This window comes from Balaenoptera acutorostrata, chromosome 14, assembly GCF_949987535.1.
Source record: "Balaenoptera acutorostrata chromosome 14, mBalAcu1.1, whole genome shotgun sequence".
NCBI classification, from domain to species: Eukaryota; Metazoa; Chordata; class Mammalia; order Artiodactyla; family Balaenopteridae; genus Balaenoptera; species Balaenoptera acutorostrata.
In genome coordinates, this window is record NC_080077.1 from 83482997 (window position 1) to 83499512 (window position 16516).

At 47.7% G+C, this 16516-nt stretch overlaps 1 protein-coding gene across 4 annotated transcripts in view; it reads right to left on the reverse strand.

The window, feature by feature from the left end:
* Positions 1 to 16516, reverse strand: part of KCNQ5 (potassium voltage-gated channel subfamily Q member 5) — a 580265-nt gene that overhangs the window by 9735 nt on the left and 554014 nt on the right. For all 4 annotated transcript variants that reach the window (XM_057528077.1, XM_057528075.1, XM_057528076.1 and 1 more), the window contains one exon: positions 14055 to 14163. In XM_057528077.1, coding sequence (XP_057384060.1) covers positions 14055 to 14163 — 109 coding nt within the window. The remainder of the gene's footprint in view (positions 1 to 14054; positions 14164 to 16516) is intronic.

A 16516-nucleotide genomic window follows, 5' to 3' on the forward strand; every position in this document is an offset into this window, starting at 1 on the left:
GCACATCCTACCAGCCCGTGGATGGCCTGGCCTCTGCCCACCGCTCTCACCTCATCCTCGTCCACTTCCTCCTTGGAACTCGAGGACTTTCCTCTTCCTGAAATCCTACAAAATTTCTGCGATTGTTTCCAAGCAGTTAGTCAACTTGTCTATTAACCTTCGTTTTAGTAACTAACACGCCACACTGTGATTACTTGCTTATATATGGCCTCCACCAGGATGTAGGAGGTCCTTGACTGCAGGGCTGTCTCTGTCTGTCTGGAGGCTCCGCCTGGCTAGGGAAGGGGGTGACGGGCGGAGACAGCGCCCCTCTTCTCCCCAGACGCTCATCCATCTCCACCCGCTCTTCTGCCTGCAGCCCCACGCCAGCCCTTCCCTATTCTCTCGTCATCAAAGTGCTCATTTCTCAGAGGTCTGTCCTGGCACGCTACCCGAAATGCTAACTGTTCCAGGTTCAGCTCAAGCATGGACCTCTCGAGGAGATTCACTGAGGTCAGAAGCTGTGTTTTCCATCCCAGCAGCTCATAAGATCGCTGGCAAGGATCAGCGAGTCAGCACGCGCTCGCTGAAGAACCGGATGAGGGCCAGCTCCCCTCTGGCTGCCCAAAGCTGTTTATGCTGTTCTGTGCCAAGGCAGACTCCTGACACCTTCTGAACGGAACAGATCTGAGTTCTTCACGGCGCGTTTCAGGGAGGCCATAAGACTCTGACTCTCTTTCGTGAATACCAAAAACTTTCTAAAGTGAAACAAATTTGTGTATTCGTTACTAATTAGGACCCTGCCTGATTCAGAAAAGAATCCTTTAAATAGAAATGCTTCTGAAAACCATGAAACTATAATATTCTTTCCCCTCAAATTACTAACATAATTAGGATTTCACAGAACAACTAAATCACAAATTATAAGATATCATTATGAGGAAGTAAGGAGAAAGGAAAAAACACTGAAAGTCAAGGAATAAATGACACCATAACCCAGTAAGTACCAAATGTAGAGGGAGTGCTAATAGCAAAACGAAACTGTCCAGGGTGAGGAGGGGAGAGCCTGCTGGGAGAGTAATTCAGTTGGCTGAATGAGTTTTATATATCATAGGACCATCAAGAAAACAGGGATGAACACGTGTGGTTAAAGTCTGAACAGAGTATAACCTTAGTTTTCTGGTCCTGAGAGACTGCTGCAGATGCTTCCACAGCTCCTGAGTACCAGGCTTGCTCCAGGAGGGCGAGGATGGGAGGCGTGCTCCCTGCCCGTCTTGGCCACTGTATGACGACCCTTCCGAGCCAAGACCCTGGTCATCAGGTCCGGGCGATTCGAGATGTTTACACCATCCAGTCACCTCCGCTTCCCTCCCTCCACCCAATCCCCTCGCCTTTCCGGGGACTGCACTCGGTTTTCTTGGTTGAAATCAGAAGGCAGAGAGTAGAAGATCTGGGAGGCTAAGCTGAGCCCCCTCACTTCCCTGGCCCCGCTGGATGTCTAGAGTGGCTTCTGTCTCTGCCCACAACCAGCTTGACCCGAGCGCTCAGTGCCCGTCTCCTGGACACGGAGCTGGACGGTGGGATGTGAAGGCCTCACCCTCCCACCCCCCGCCCCGCCGCCTCACGTGGGGTGGGTCTCCCATCGCTGTGCCCTTGCTGAACGGCTGGCCCTGCCCTGAGCCCTTTACCTCCATTATGTCAATGTGGAAGCCCTAAGAGTTTTCCACCTTTGATATCTGGGTCTAGCGAAGGCTCTGGAGGTCGGGTAACCTGTCCCAGGTCACACAGCTAGTACGAGGCCGGTGTTGCTGACACCCCACTAAGCTCGCACCACAGGGCGCCTCTTGGGCAGGCACACTTGTAAAGGTTCAGGGGAATGTCCAGCTGTCCACTGACCTCCTCCTGCCTCCTCTGTGTGCCCTCTGACCCTCACACAAGTAAACCCAAGGCCACATGAGTCTATTCATCTCACCGCCAGCTCTGTCTTCCCAGGGGGTCCAGTGCACTCTGCCCTTGAACTGGATCCCTTCCTTCTCTCCAAGGCCCCTCCCAAGAATCAGGCCTGGGCCAATGTGGGTTCCCCACCCTAATAATTGTAATGTTTCCCCTTCTGTCGCAAATTCTAGGGGTCCTCTGCTTACTTTACCCCAGTCGTAGGATATACACATTGGTCTCATTGGTCATTGGTTTGCTTTACTGTGTACGTTTCCCAGCTACCAGCTACCCATGATGCACTTAGCTTCTGCGAAGTGGAGTGAGTAGGCCATTTTCTGCTTATTTGCAGGAAGAAGTGAAGCCCAGAGTTCAATAATTCTAGATTTCAGGAAAGACATGAAGGTGATGACAACTGAGGAAAATGTCCAAAGTGGCTATTAGACTATGAATTTGAAAGGCCTTTTAATTCTTCGATTTTTTTTTTTTCTCTCCCAGACCATTCCATGTCAGGTACTAAGCCTTCCGACTATGAGGTGAAGGGAAAAGGTGAGAGCTGGGGTTGGAGAGCCCCGAGTTGGGAGGAGGCTTGGTTCACACAGGCAATCCTGAATGTTACGAATCTCTGCCCTCCTAACGCAGCTGGATGTAAATCAGAGGGACCCAAAGTTTAGACAAGGGGTGGAAAGTTCTTTCTGTAAAGGGCCAGGCTGTAGGTCACATGGTCTCTGCTGAAACCACCCATGTCTGCACTGTGGCATGACAGCCGCCGCAGGCAGTACGTACACAAGAGAATGTAGATGTGTTCCAGTAAAACTTTATTTACAAACACAGCATTGGGTTGGCTTTGGTTCCACCCTGTCGTTTGCTGACCTCTGGTGTAGACACAAGGAAATGCCTTGAGGCCAGGCAGAAAAAGAGGCAGGAAACTTTAATGGACGCTTAGAAAAGAAGTTGAATATGACCTATGTATTGCCTGGTAGAAAGGAGTGTTTGGGCAAATCATTCCGGAGTAAAATTCAGACCTTTAGAGTACATTTAGTGATTAAAATGACAACACTGCCAGGCGGCACTCGGCAGTATAGTCTGCGAGATGGGGACTCTTGTCAGCCCCGATCTGCAGATAAGGAAACTGAGGCCAAGAGCGGTTAAGTAACTGGCTTGAGGTTAAACAGCTGGTAAGTGTGGGGTCTGAGCCAGTGTGGTTCCAGTGCTGAGCTCTTAATCACAACGTTTACTATTGTCTTGATGTTAATATGTTAACACAAAATAACAGCACAGAAGAGATACTTCGGTAGGAAAGGGCTCTTTTTGCTCGCACGCCTGGCACATAGTGAACGGCTTGTTCTTACTGGTGCTGTTGGAAGGGCCTTCGGAGGAGGACAGAAGGCGGGGCAGTAGGTTGCACTCTCACTGTCTTTTCCTCATGAGGGCAAACTGCACCCCTGGAGCTAATACAGCAGCAGAGGGCAAAAGACCCTGAAGCCAGTCTCCTCCGATGCTGCGGGTACCTAAGAGGCTAGGAATCCCGGAGGAGACCTACGCTCGAAACAGACATGCTCCTCTGTGACCACTAGAGGGGGCCAGAGATTCGCCACAAACCTCAACTGGCAACTGGCTTGAAACGGAAGAAATCTGCTCAGGCAATTTTCTGAGCACGAAGGAATAAACCAAAGCAAAGTTAAACCCCGGGTGGAATATAGGCTATATATACACACAACACATGTGCACTTATAAGGAAGTGTAGGTGCATTTGTTGTGCTGCCACGAGTTACAGAATCTTGCAAAAGTCTTGTCCCAGGCCTCTGAGTCAGGGTAAAATCCCTGCATACGAATATGCAGAGATAAGAACGACGGGAAAACAGAAGCGGCGGTGACTGTGCCACCACCAGACAGATGGACGGGCGGCCAACAGCCAGACCTCGTGCGGGCGGAGGGCTCAGCCGACTGAACCAGGGAGGCAGCTTGATGGGCTTTACGTAAAGGCAGCAGAGTTCCCAAGCCCCGCTGTCCCTTGCCATCAGCCAGGGAGCCTAAAACACGCCGATGCCTCGGTCCCACCTCCAGAAACGTCATTTAATTGATCCAGAGGCTTTATAAACCTCCTCGGGTGATTGGAACCTGCAGCCCAGGTTATGAACGACCGACAGGAGGTGGGACTGGGGTGGGACTGGGGTGGGTTAGAATGGCCTCCACACGAAGCAGTGACGGCGGGTCTGTGTCGTCTTCCGAGTCACACAAATCGTGCCCACGAGGCAGCGCGTCCGTGTGCCTGGGCGTCAGACCCCCAGTCACACACACCCCAGTGCCTCCTGCCCCCGCTTCCGGAGTAAGACCCGAAGTTCCACGCAAAAGCCAGCTGACAAGTCCCATCAGCTTCTCAAGGACTGCCTTGGAAGGGGAAGCAAGTGCTGGGTGACGGGTCCATTCATCCTTTCAGTAAAGAGTCATCGAGCTCCTACCACGGCATGTGTGTGGGCCCTGGCTGTGCTGGGAAGGAGCTGAAGAAGCCTCCAGGGACCACGTGGTGCCCGTCCGTCCCTCTGCGGCGTCCTGGTGGGAGGAACTGTCCCTTCGCCAGGAGCTCTAACAGGACTCAAGAGCCCATGTGCCCAGAGCCTGGGGCCCCGGACGAGCTCAGGGTGGTTGCTTCCCTGCGTGATGCTGGAAAGAGGGACCGAATCAGGCACTCGTCACACATTCACTGAGCGCCTACGACATGCCAGGCTCCGTGCTGGAGGCCGGGGATCGGTCAGGAGGGCAGGCAGACAAGCAGGAGGGGAGCGTGTACCCCAGACTTCTCCCGCATGCACCCCCACCTCTGGGGAGAGATGATCAAATTCCTCAGGGCTCAGAAATGGCCGCCTGATGTCCTAGACCTCCTGTTTTTGGTGTGGACGCGCCCTACTTCATGTCGGTGCGTCGTGTCCGTCACCTCTGCTGTTGAGCGTTCCATACCCCCCTCTTTCGCTGTTCAGCAAATTCAATCCCCTGATTCTGATTCCCCAGGAGAGACACAGCATCTGTCCGCCTGAAAAGGAGGGGCCCGGGGCTCGTCCTGCAAGTGACCCAGGGCCTCTGGTCGCTGACTCTCTCCCGAGGCAGCCCTCTCGAGCCTTTCAGAGTCCAGTCAAGGGGTGGTGCAGATCACGGGGCAGATTCGGCAGACAACTAGGCTTAGAACTTGATAATGTGGGTCACCACCGAAGGCGTGTGGGTCACTAGTTGGATGATTCATTAAGGTTATTTTCCTGTTAATACCTAATCATGACTCAGTAATGCAGGTCTGCATTTGTGTATACAGTATCCAGACTTTGAGACTCTTCGAAACCAGTTATAGAATCGCATACTGAGACTCCTTTACCATCCTGTCATCTCAGACTGGGCTACTAGCCAGCGACTAAGGAACCCCAGGGCTGCCCGGATGCCCTGGCCAGTCTCATTTTCTTGCTTTCAGCTCTTGATAGAGACGTAAATTAGCCCCACTGTATACAGTCTACCAGATGTCCTCACTAAAGGGGCAGGCAGATACCTCCCTTGGCTGACTTAGGGGTCAGGAAATTTCTGTGGTCACATTGCTCCCATCACTGGGAGTAGGGTTTTACTTCTAATGCTTAATATTGTTTTATATTCAGGATTCAGTAAGTTCTTCTGTTCATTCTGTTTGGTCTTCTTTTAAAGAGATAAGAGTAATAAAACGCAAGTAAGAACTTCCGGATCCAAGCAAGTCTACAAATGGGTAACTTTCCTTCCTAGACTTTTGTGAGCAGTAATACGGTAACTACATTTGGGCATTTTATTTTCCTAGGAGTATAAAATCCTGTATAAATTTTAAAGTGTGAAACAAACAAGTAAATAAACAAAGTGCCCATACATGCTGATTGCTCTTGAATAGTTTTCGTCTCAGCAATGAATAGGAGATTCAGTTTAAATTATACCCAAATAAAAGGTTAAAAATTAGATGCTGCAAAGTAAGTGCATTTTCAGTGAACACACTGGTTTAATGAAGTCTCAGGGCAAAATGCGGTCACAAGTAATTATCTTCAAAACAGAAACAAACAAAAAGAATATTCCAGGGCTTCCCTGGTGGCGCAGTGGTTGGGAATCCGCCTGCCAATGCAGAGGTCACGGGTTTGAGCCCTGGTCTTGGAAGATCCCTCGTGCTGCAGAACAACTAAGCCTGGGAGCCACAACTGCTGAGCCCACGTGCCACAACTACTGAGCCCGCGTGCCTAGAGCCCATGTTCCGCAACAAGAGAAGCCACCGCAATGAGAGGCCCGCGCGCTGCAATGAAGAGTAGCCCCCGCTCGCCACAACTAGAGAAAGCCTGCGCGCAGGAACGAAGACCTGATGCAGCCAAAACTAAATAAATAAATTTATATATAAAAAAAGAATATTCCAGGGAGTATATTAGCTGATTAAAAAAATCTCATAAATGATCCATAAAATGTTTCCCAGCAGCGTCCTGTACTGTCATGTGTCACAGACTTGGCTGTCAAGAATGACTTCATAGCGACTTGCAAACGAAGACTCACCATCTCTGCTAAAACAGCAGAGACGCCATCAGCAAAGTTAGGGACTGGTGATGATTAAACAGCGTGCGGATTTAACAAAAACCCACAGTGGCAAACATGTGCCTCTTCTTCTCTATTTGCGGGGTGTTCTTGCCTTAAGTTTGAAGTGAGGTTTGAGAAGGATGCAGAGCTGAAAATACATTTTAGAGGAGAACGTGCACGCCTCCTGGAGTAGGCGGAGCCCAGGGCGAGAAAACCCGAGAACCTCAGCACTCGTGCCGGGTGACAGCAAGGCCCGCTGCGCGCACCCTCAGAAACCGACTGGTCATCGGTGGGTCTTCGCTTGGCTGATCAGACCCGAGCGATGTCAGAAGAGACGATGAGTCTTTGCTGGTTATAAAGAAATTCTGGACACCTCACCTCTGTTCCTACTAGCGTGAAAGATTCTCATAGGTGATTTGAAAAAATGATTTTTACCATCTGGCTTCAACCTTTTTTGCCTCTACTGAGTTTTTCTCCAAGGTCCCGGTGGCTTCCTCGGTGCCGCTTCCCAGGGACCTCCTGGAAAGGAGCAGGTCCCCTTTCTCCTCTTGACCTCTCAGCAGCCTTTCACACAGTGGACCCGCCTTCCGCTCCCAACGCTCCCCCGGCTCGTCCTCCGTCCCGTCTCCTGGTTCCTTCTGTCTGGCTGCCCCGGGTCCCTCTCGATCAGCGCCTTCTCTCTTCCGCAGCTCCTTACGGTTCCTGAGCCGGAGATTCTGTCAGGACCACCGTCTCTCTTTCCTTCACGCTCTCCAGGGGACGCTTCTGGAAACCATCCACGTCTGTGCTGACGACCACCAAGGCTGTGCTGGTCCCAGCCGTCTCTCCTGGGCTTCAGATCCAGGGCTCCACCTGCCTGCTGGGCGGCCCCTCAAATGACACTCGCAACAGTGCGCCGTCTCTACCCGCCCCCTGCCCCTGCCCCAGCGCCCGGGCGCCTGTCTCACCCTCGATTCCTCCGCTCCACCCTCTCCGAACATTAAAGTCCAAACCCTGTTACTGTTTCCGTCGGAAGAGCCCCGGCGTCATCCCCGCTTCCCTTCACCGTGACCCGTGGCCTCCGCCCCCGCAGATCCGGCGCTTGCGACGACGAGTGTCCCCTCTTCCCAGCCTGCTCCCGCGCTGCCGTCAGTCACCGTCCTGAGTGCGGGGGCGCAGCGCCAGCCTGGGGGAGTGACCTCCGCACGTGCAAGCCCCGCGCCCTCCGGCTCCCCGGACCCGCGCCGGCTCCTCTCGGCCTGGCCTCTCCTTGCCCGTCCCCTCCCCGGCCCCTGGCTCTTGGTCACTGCGGCCGCCTAGACACACCCGCGGGGCCCGCACGACGGCCCCTCCCGGCTCCAAGCGGGGCCCCCTTCCTCCTTATCGTTTGCCCCTGTGCCCAGCGCACGGAGAAGTGATACGTCTTATTTCAGCGCAGGATCCGACCCCCTGGGAGGGTCTTTAAAGGGCGTCCCGAGGCCTGTGTGGATGGGGGCGGCAGAGGCGAGTCACGGCCACCTCTCAGGTCCACTGGACGTCGTGGGACGGCGCTGCGCGGCAGCGAGTCACCCACAGGGGCTGTGGGGACACTGCCTCGTGCTGGGTGAAGAAACTGCCCTTCCAGCCGCTAACGGCGGCGGTGCTCTGGGCGAGTCCTCAGCGCAGGGCCTGGTGAGGAGGAGACTTCAAGGGGAAACAGCGGGCGCTTCCTGGGGGAGGCGGTGGGTGCAGGCAGGCAGGCGCCCCCAGGTGTGAAAAAGGAGCGCTCCTTTTACGTGGGCCGCGACAGCAGGGGGAGCTCAGAGAGGAGAGGGTCTGGCCTGAGCGGAGAATGGGCAGGAGGGGGCCCAGAGCCCTGGGTTCCCATGCTGCCCGGCACTCGGCGCTCTGCACACGGTAACCCGTGAAATCCTCACCGCAACAAAGGTCAGCGCCATCCCCGTCCCCACGTCACGGTGAGGAAACGCACAGAGAGGTGATGTGAGTTGCCCCAGGTAGCACAGCGGCACGTTGGGTTTCTTGGACCACCTTCCTGAGCAGCCCTGGGGGGGCAGGGGTGCAGGAAGAATTAGCCAGTGAGGCCTCCTAAAGTCAGGCTGCAGCTTCAAGGAGGGATTGGGAGTCTGGGGTTAGCAGGTGCAAACGGATAAACAACAGGTCCTACTGTACAGCACAGGGAACTATATTCAGTATCCTGTGATAAACCACAATGGAAAAGAATATGAAAAAGAATATATATATGTGTATAACTGAGTCACTGTGCTGTACAACAGAAATTAACACAACATTGTAAATCAACTATACTTCAATAAAAAAAAAATGAACATTAGAAAATAAGATTCTCTGAGTTTTCACCCCAGACCTCACTTATTCATCCGATTCCCTGGAAGGCTGCGTCCGCCCGGGGGATAAGAGGTCATGTCCAGGGAGACACAGCGGGGGGTGCGGAGGTTACAGCGCAGGGCTACCAGGAGACGTAAGGAACGGGATACAGCCCACAGCTTCGGGGCCAGCTCTCCTCCACACACTGAGTCATCTCCACCGCCTGGGTTCGGTTCTCCTCACAAGGAGAACAGGTTGCACCGTATTCTGATGCATTTCTTGCCGACTGACAGAAAACACAGTTATGTTAAGGAGAGCCACTGTTGCTGAGGATCTCGTTAGGAGCGGCCCTGACCCCAGATGTAGTGATTCTATGAAAAAATACCAGTGAGAAGCAGGCGAGCTTCGCCCACAAGGTTCCCACAGACCAAGCTGTTTCCCCAGCCGCCCAGGCCTGTACACAGCCCTCGTGTGCTGTCCTGCTGTGCACAGCTGAGAATTTATCCAGCCCGTGCTGTGCGGTGGGAAAACAAATACAAACATCTCTTTTGTATTTTAAAAAATGATTATTCCAAGACCCCTTTATAAATGTAGAGTTGTATTGACTATGACCTTTAAAATTTATTATTTCAAATACATGAGCATATCTTAATTTTTGCGTGAAAATTTGCCCAAGACTCACACTTATGTAGTGTTTCCACAGTGCCAAGTGCAAGCTTGAAAGGCAAGCCAGTCAACCTCTTCAGATATTCCCGGATGTCTGATATTGCAAAGGATTATCCGGGTAACTGATGGGCTTATTTTTAATCTGAAAATTTTGATATTGTGCCTGGGAAAATATTTTTTGAACAGTGATAGAAAAATTGGTGTCTTGCCATGTGTTATGGGCTGAATTGTGTCCCCCCAAATTCATATGTTGAAGCCCCAGGACCTCAGAATGTTACTGGCTTTGGAGACAGGGCCTTCAAAGAGGAGAATAAGTTAATGTGAGATGTTAGCACAGACCCTAACCCACTCTGACCGCTGTCTTTATAAGAAGGGAAATTTGGACACAGACACATACAGAGGAAAGACCACCACGCGAGGACACAGTGAGAAGGTGGTTGTCTGCAGGCCGAGGAGAGAGGCCTCAGAAGGAACCAGCCCTGTGAACACCTTGATCTTCGACTCTGAGCCTCCAGAACTGTGAGAAAATAAACCTTTGGTGGTTAAGGTTAAACCAGTTGGTGATATTTTTTGTTATGGCAGCCCGAGCAAGTGAATACACCATAATACAGGGGACCCTGGAACAACACGGGTTTGAACTGCTTGGGTCCGTTTATATGTGCATTTTTTTCAATAAATATATTGGAAAAATTTTTGGAGATTTGTGACAATTTGAAAAGACGAACTGTGTAGCTAGAGATGCTGAAAAAATTAAGAAAAAGTTAGGTATGTCATGCATAAAATATATGTAGATACTAGTTGATCTTTACCTAAGCATGAGTGATATTTAATATAAAATTAATAATGTGTTAGTTTTCTTACTGTTTTATGACTTTACTTTCAAAGAATTTCATTACTGTACAGCATGCCTCTCTCTCTCATAATGGGAGAAACTGCATATCAGCCTATCATCACAGGGAAGTGGTTTTTAAAAAAATCTAACACTGTTTCAATTCTGTATTATGGATGTAACTGTGATACTGTGTGCAATAGAATTTTAAATAACAATTCATTCATTTGTGTACAAGCTAAGCTACCATGAAGCAATCATACTGCTGCTTCTTCGTTATCAGTGCATGAATCGTTATACCTGTAAATAAATATGTACTTCTTTTTCATGTTATCTTTTCGTTTTTGATGTCTAGTGTTAGTAACACATATAACATCTACAGTGTTTTGTATTGTATAAGACAATTTTGATGTAGGTACTGATAGATGATTCATCTTGTAAGCATACTTATGCATCAATAAACACAGTACAATACTGTAAATGTATTTTCTCTTCCTTGTGATTTTCTTAATAACATCTTCTTTTCTCTAGCTTAATTTTTGGTAAGAATACAGTATATACTACATATAACATACAAAATATGTCTTAATTGACTGTTTATGTTATCGGGAAGCCTCTGGTCAACGGTAGGCTATTGGTAGTTATGTTTGGGGGGAGTCATAAGTTACATGCAGATTTTCTACTGCATGGAGGGTCAGGGCCCCTAACTCCTGCATTGGTCAAGGGTCAACTGTATAGTGGGAGTTGGGTGTGTAGAATGTTCAAGAGTTTATCAGTTTGCTTGTCAATCTGTTTACTTCCCTGCTAATTTCATCTTTCTATTTAGAAATTAATTTGTATGAGTGGATGAAAAGAAATTTAACATTGCTTGAATTAAATCATTAACAAGATAGAACTCTTGTTAAAAATAAGTTCAATTTCCACCCCCAGAGATGAGTTTGAAAACACATTTCCAACAACTTCACGCACTCCAACTAAATAATATTTTGAAAAAAATCTGTGGTAATCCTGGAGTAAATATACAAAACTAAGTATTCTGTCTTTTAAGGCATAGTTTGGAAATATCTAAGAATAGCTGTTGTTCACTACTAAAAAAAGTGATGTCATTCATTAAAAAAACAAGTCTCAGTGAATTTGGGTAATAGAATCCAGATGAATTCAGAGAACAACCCTAATCATCTCATTGACCGAGAATATTTATTCTCAAAAATAACTAGAAAATGTCAGATGCTGAATAAATATTAATAACTGAAAATAAGAATTCCTACTTTGCTCTTGTGAATGTAATCATATTATTTTCCATGCTGTCATCTCATACACATTTTCTGTTACACATTTTAATTTTAATTTGTCTCTTAGGAGAAAACTATTATTATTGTAAGCGCTACTGGAAGATAAAAGGCATGTTTAGGTAGTCATATTAAATAATCAAACAACCAAAAGAGAACAAGGAAAACGCCAAAAACAAAGTCGCCATTTTAGAGTTGAATAATAGATGGCTGGCACTTGCCATCAGTGACATACACAGAAAATCCTGTTTAAGGTGCGCTGTGAGCGGTGGGCATGTTCTGGCAAAAGCACTCTAGTCAATTGATGTTCAGTTTGTTATGTAATTAAACTCATGAAAAGGACACTTTTGCATATGATTTAGGGACTTATACCTGCAAATCCTTTTCAGAAGTGCTAATTGCGGTGGTTGGTCCTTTAATTTTTAGAAATTAAGTTCTATCATGAGTCAAAGATCTCCAATTAAGTTATTAACTACTGACTGTAGCTATTATGTTTTTATAGAATCCAACAATTTTAAATGGAACTTAGAAGTGATTAAAAAAAAAACGCACCAAGCAGAATCAGGATACAGGGAAGAAAAGCACCCCATCAAGAGTTATGAAGTAGCAAGCAGAAAGCTTCCAAAATCCACAAAAAGGAGAGACGTGTAAATAATAAAGTTCCTGTTAAAAATAAGAACCAAGAAAGAATTCTGAAGAGCAAGGGAATTCTGCAAAGGACTTTACAAAAATCAGTCAAGTTTCCAGAGGAAGGGATAGTAACAAAGTAAATCGCAAGCTGCTGCTCAAGTGCTGAGCTGGCAGAATAAATCTATTTCATTTTCTTTTTTGCAGCTCAGGATTCTTTGTGCAGGTTGTGAGGCAAAAGCAGAAAGCTTCAGAAGGTCTCGGAAAATGACACAAATTGGGTTAAGTATGACTTTTAGGAAACTTAATCTGGTCCCTTAGATAAGATTTTACTGTACTTGCTGCAAATTAGACCAGGGGTCTCTGCTGGCTGTAAGGAATGGATGGAAAGAATGTCGAGGTCACTTTGGGGCCAGCAATGCCCCGTAGAGCTTCCTGCCATGATGGAAACGTACTATGTCTTCTCTGCCCAACACAGAAGTCAATGGCTATGCGTGGCCCCTGAGCACTTTAGATGTGGCCGTACCATTGATGAACTGAACTTTACATTTTATTCCATTTTAATTAATTCAAATTTGAATCGCCTGGTGTGACCAGTGGCTACAGTGTTGGACAGCACAGGACAGATCCTTTCCATCCCTTTAACTGAAGGCTGTAGGCCTCATTTTACTACGTATCCTTGGGTTTTCTGGGATTAAATATTACCCAAGGCTTCTGGGATCCCCCGGGGCAGGGCGATCATATCATTGTCCAAACTGGGAGACTTTGAGAAAGACATGGAGTGTCAGTAACAGTCATGATGAGACAAGAGGCCCAGGACACACAGGACGGGACGGGATGGTCCCCCATCCACAAGGTTGTTGCTCGCAGGTTCTAGAGGGAAGTAACTAGGCTTGACTTCACTTCTGTTTAGGTGGCTGCTAAAGATAATGTTTAAGTACCTTCTGGGCACACAGTTTCAGAATATCATGATTTTCTTTGCCCCCATAAACATTTACCAAAATCTTTATAACTCACCTCTACTCTCCCAGTGACCCCCGACCACAGAGTACAGCAATGTCTAACAGGATGCTCAGACCAAAGTACAGAATCCATCATGTTGATGTCCGAGCTTAGACTGCGTATCTGGGTAGCTAAACTGGGTTGGATATTTTCAGCTTTCCTCAGGCTTTCTGGTAAGAGGCAGGAAAAGCCAAAAGGAGCAGAGGCATTTCTTTGCAAACAGTCACTCTGCATTGCCTGACAGATACACGTTCTCCCAAAGGGATGACACGGGGCAGGCTGAACAGCAGCAGTTCATTTAGTCCGGATCCTGGATTGTTTGGGGGAGTGGATCCTGGAAATACAAATACAGGTTGCCTGGGACCCTCTCAGTTTTCTGCCATCAGCAGAGGAAGTGTGTTACAGTCAGACTTTACAATTCTATTTCAGCAGGACAGGAGCAACCCCCAGGCTTCCCACGTTCAGAAGTCAGCCTGCTTTGAAATAGCAAAAACGGACTCTTCTTTGACACGAAATACAGAACATGGATTGAAGCACCAAGACGTACAAATAATTTAAAAAATCCAGTTGTATCTATACGCAGATGTCCTTAAAGCAACAAATTCACACAACAAGCCAATTCTCACGTAATCTGTCCGGTACGGCCTGGCTTTTCAAATCCCACCCACCTTTTATAACCCATCTCATGTTGAACACAGTCAAGTTTTGTATTAAAAAAAATATTTCAAAATTTAATAGGCATGGCGATGAATAGGAAAAGAGAAAGGAATTATTGCGGGAGATTAACCTGCAGGAAAGAGCATTTAGCAACATAGTGATTCAGATAATCAGGGGGAGGTTTCAGAATCATTTTGTCAGAGGTTTTCACCAACCTGATCGCCCGAATGACAGTTTTCAGTGGTGGGGTGAGGTCCTCCACGGACACGTCACACTGGCATCCTTTGTCATCATACACGTCGTCGGTGCCAAGCGCCGTGTCAGCTGCAAGAGAAAAGGGCCAGTTAGGTAGCAGCACAGCGGCAATTTAAAACTTGTTACCGAATTGGTCTCACGTAGGGATGGCGGGGAACTCACAGACTCGGCTTATAAATCAACACGTATAAGGTCGGCCAATTGTTTTTCCCAGTATTATTCTTTCTCCTTTTCCTACGACCTAACCGATCTCATGTGGTTTGACATGACTGCCTTTCTGAGCTGTTTTCCGCAGGGAAATGGGGCTGCTGACACACTTTCTTCCCGGTAGAGGTGATGGATTTGTGTTGATCCACTCATGCTCTTTTGCTCAGTTCTTTTGAAACTAACAGCCAGAGTTTAAATAACAGCTGTTTGGAGTTAGGAAAGCAGTTTTTGGACATTTAATGAACTGGCCTGTATATACAGAGCTTGAAGTCCATGGCACTGACCCCAGCCGTCCCACGCCCTGAACGAGTGTGCTAAGCGTTCGGATCCAAGCACACGGACTCCCCGTCGGTTACTGGACGTGGGCAGCCCAGGACAGAGCTTGCTGACGACAGCACTGCCAAGGCCGAGGGCAGATTCTGAGACTGGATAAGAAAATCAGTTTCCCGTAAACCGAGCAAAATAACTTTAGGCTTAACTGCAAAGTTTGACAAAAAGGCAGGGTTACAATAAACACCAAATTACTAAGAATTTATAAAATTAATAAGGAATAAGCACATCACTGCAGCTTGGTTTTCAGTAACAGAATACTGAAAGCAGGTTAAAATTCCCGTAACGAGGAATAGGTTAAATAAGTATTGGTAGGTTTATTTAATGGAATATTGAGAATCTGTTAAAAATGATGACTAATGACTGGAAAACTGTCACAATATATTATTAAAGAAACAATCTATATCTGGGATTAAGAATGATTTTCTTTTTTTCTGCTTGGCTATATTTTCTAAAATCTCTGCAATGAACATGTATGATCCTGCTAATAAAGTAACAAAAGTGTACTCAGGAGAAAAGAGTTATGTAGCCTCCAAATACTACTTGAACCTCTTTACTTATTATTTTTATTTTTTATTTTGGCTGCACAGCTTGTGGGATCTCAGTTCCCTGCCGGAATCCTAACCACTAGGCCACCTGGGAACTCCCCTATTTGAGCCTCTTTAAATGTTGACATAACGAAGGGACTAAAACTGCCTTTTGTCTCCTGCCCTGATTAGTGATCATCTACTACGTCATAAAAGAAGGAGACCTTGCCATGGGCTGTACTGGTTGGGTTACAGGACCCGAAACCCTGTAGGAGGCCCATTCACTGGAGCAGTGCTCACATCCGGGATGCAGCTGGTGCATCGCTCGATTCAACGATTCACTGTGTGTTTACTCGGTTTATGGTGTGCTGGGAGCAGGGGTGGTGAGGGGAAGAGATACAGATGGGTCTTCACAGCTCTCTGTCATGGACCCTCTGGCCTTCTGGCCCCCAGGCCTCCTAGGTGGGTTCTCCAGAACCACCACTTCACAATAACAATCATACTAGCAACCACTCACTGAAATGTATGCCAGGCGCTTAGACAAAGCTTCTGCACGTATTAGGTTACTTATTTACAGCAACTGTACAGGTTGGTGATGTTATGCCTGGTTTTTAGACGCTGATGTTGAGGCTCCGAGAAGGTAAGCATGATAATTAAACAGCATAAAAGTCAGGGTCCTTTTGTTGTTGTGAGGTTAGTGGAAAACTTTTTCCCCAGGTAGGTGCTGTCACAATAAGCACAAAAGTAAAGATAGTGAAACTATAACGTTCGCGTTGACTGTAAAGTGGAGTACGGAACGTCCCGAACGGCGACAAGACAGTTTTCTCCCTGCCCCCGTCCTGCACCCCAGTAAGACCTTCTGTCTCTCTGGTGGTTAGGATTAGGCTGGGCAGAGGATGGGAGACATTGTATCCAAAGCCATTTTATTAGGGAATTTCATTATACCACTTATAACTTGATTATTCAAGGCATAAATCAAGCTCTCAGTCTTTAAAAACAGTTTTTTCTTTTTGTAAGTTTGGTCAGGGCAAACTAATAGGAAATACATCTTTGCTGCCATGTGTTGAAGCAAGGGCTGAGTTAGAGAATTTTCCCCCTTATTCCAAAGCCACAAAAATGGGGTAAATGCCATCTTTCTGTTTCATAAGTATCTTGAGATGTCCATATTCTTTCCAGTGAGGTTAATGACAATTAAATGTTCTTCTCAGGATTCCTAGAGGCTTAAAACTCTGCGTGACCTCTGAGGCACCTGGGCGGGGCTGAGCTTCCAGCCACGGCTGGCTCTGTGCTCTCCGCTCTCCGAACACACCGCTGGCCCTCTGCCCTGGCATTTGGAGAATGTGGGTCATGGGAACAGG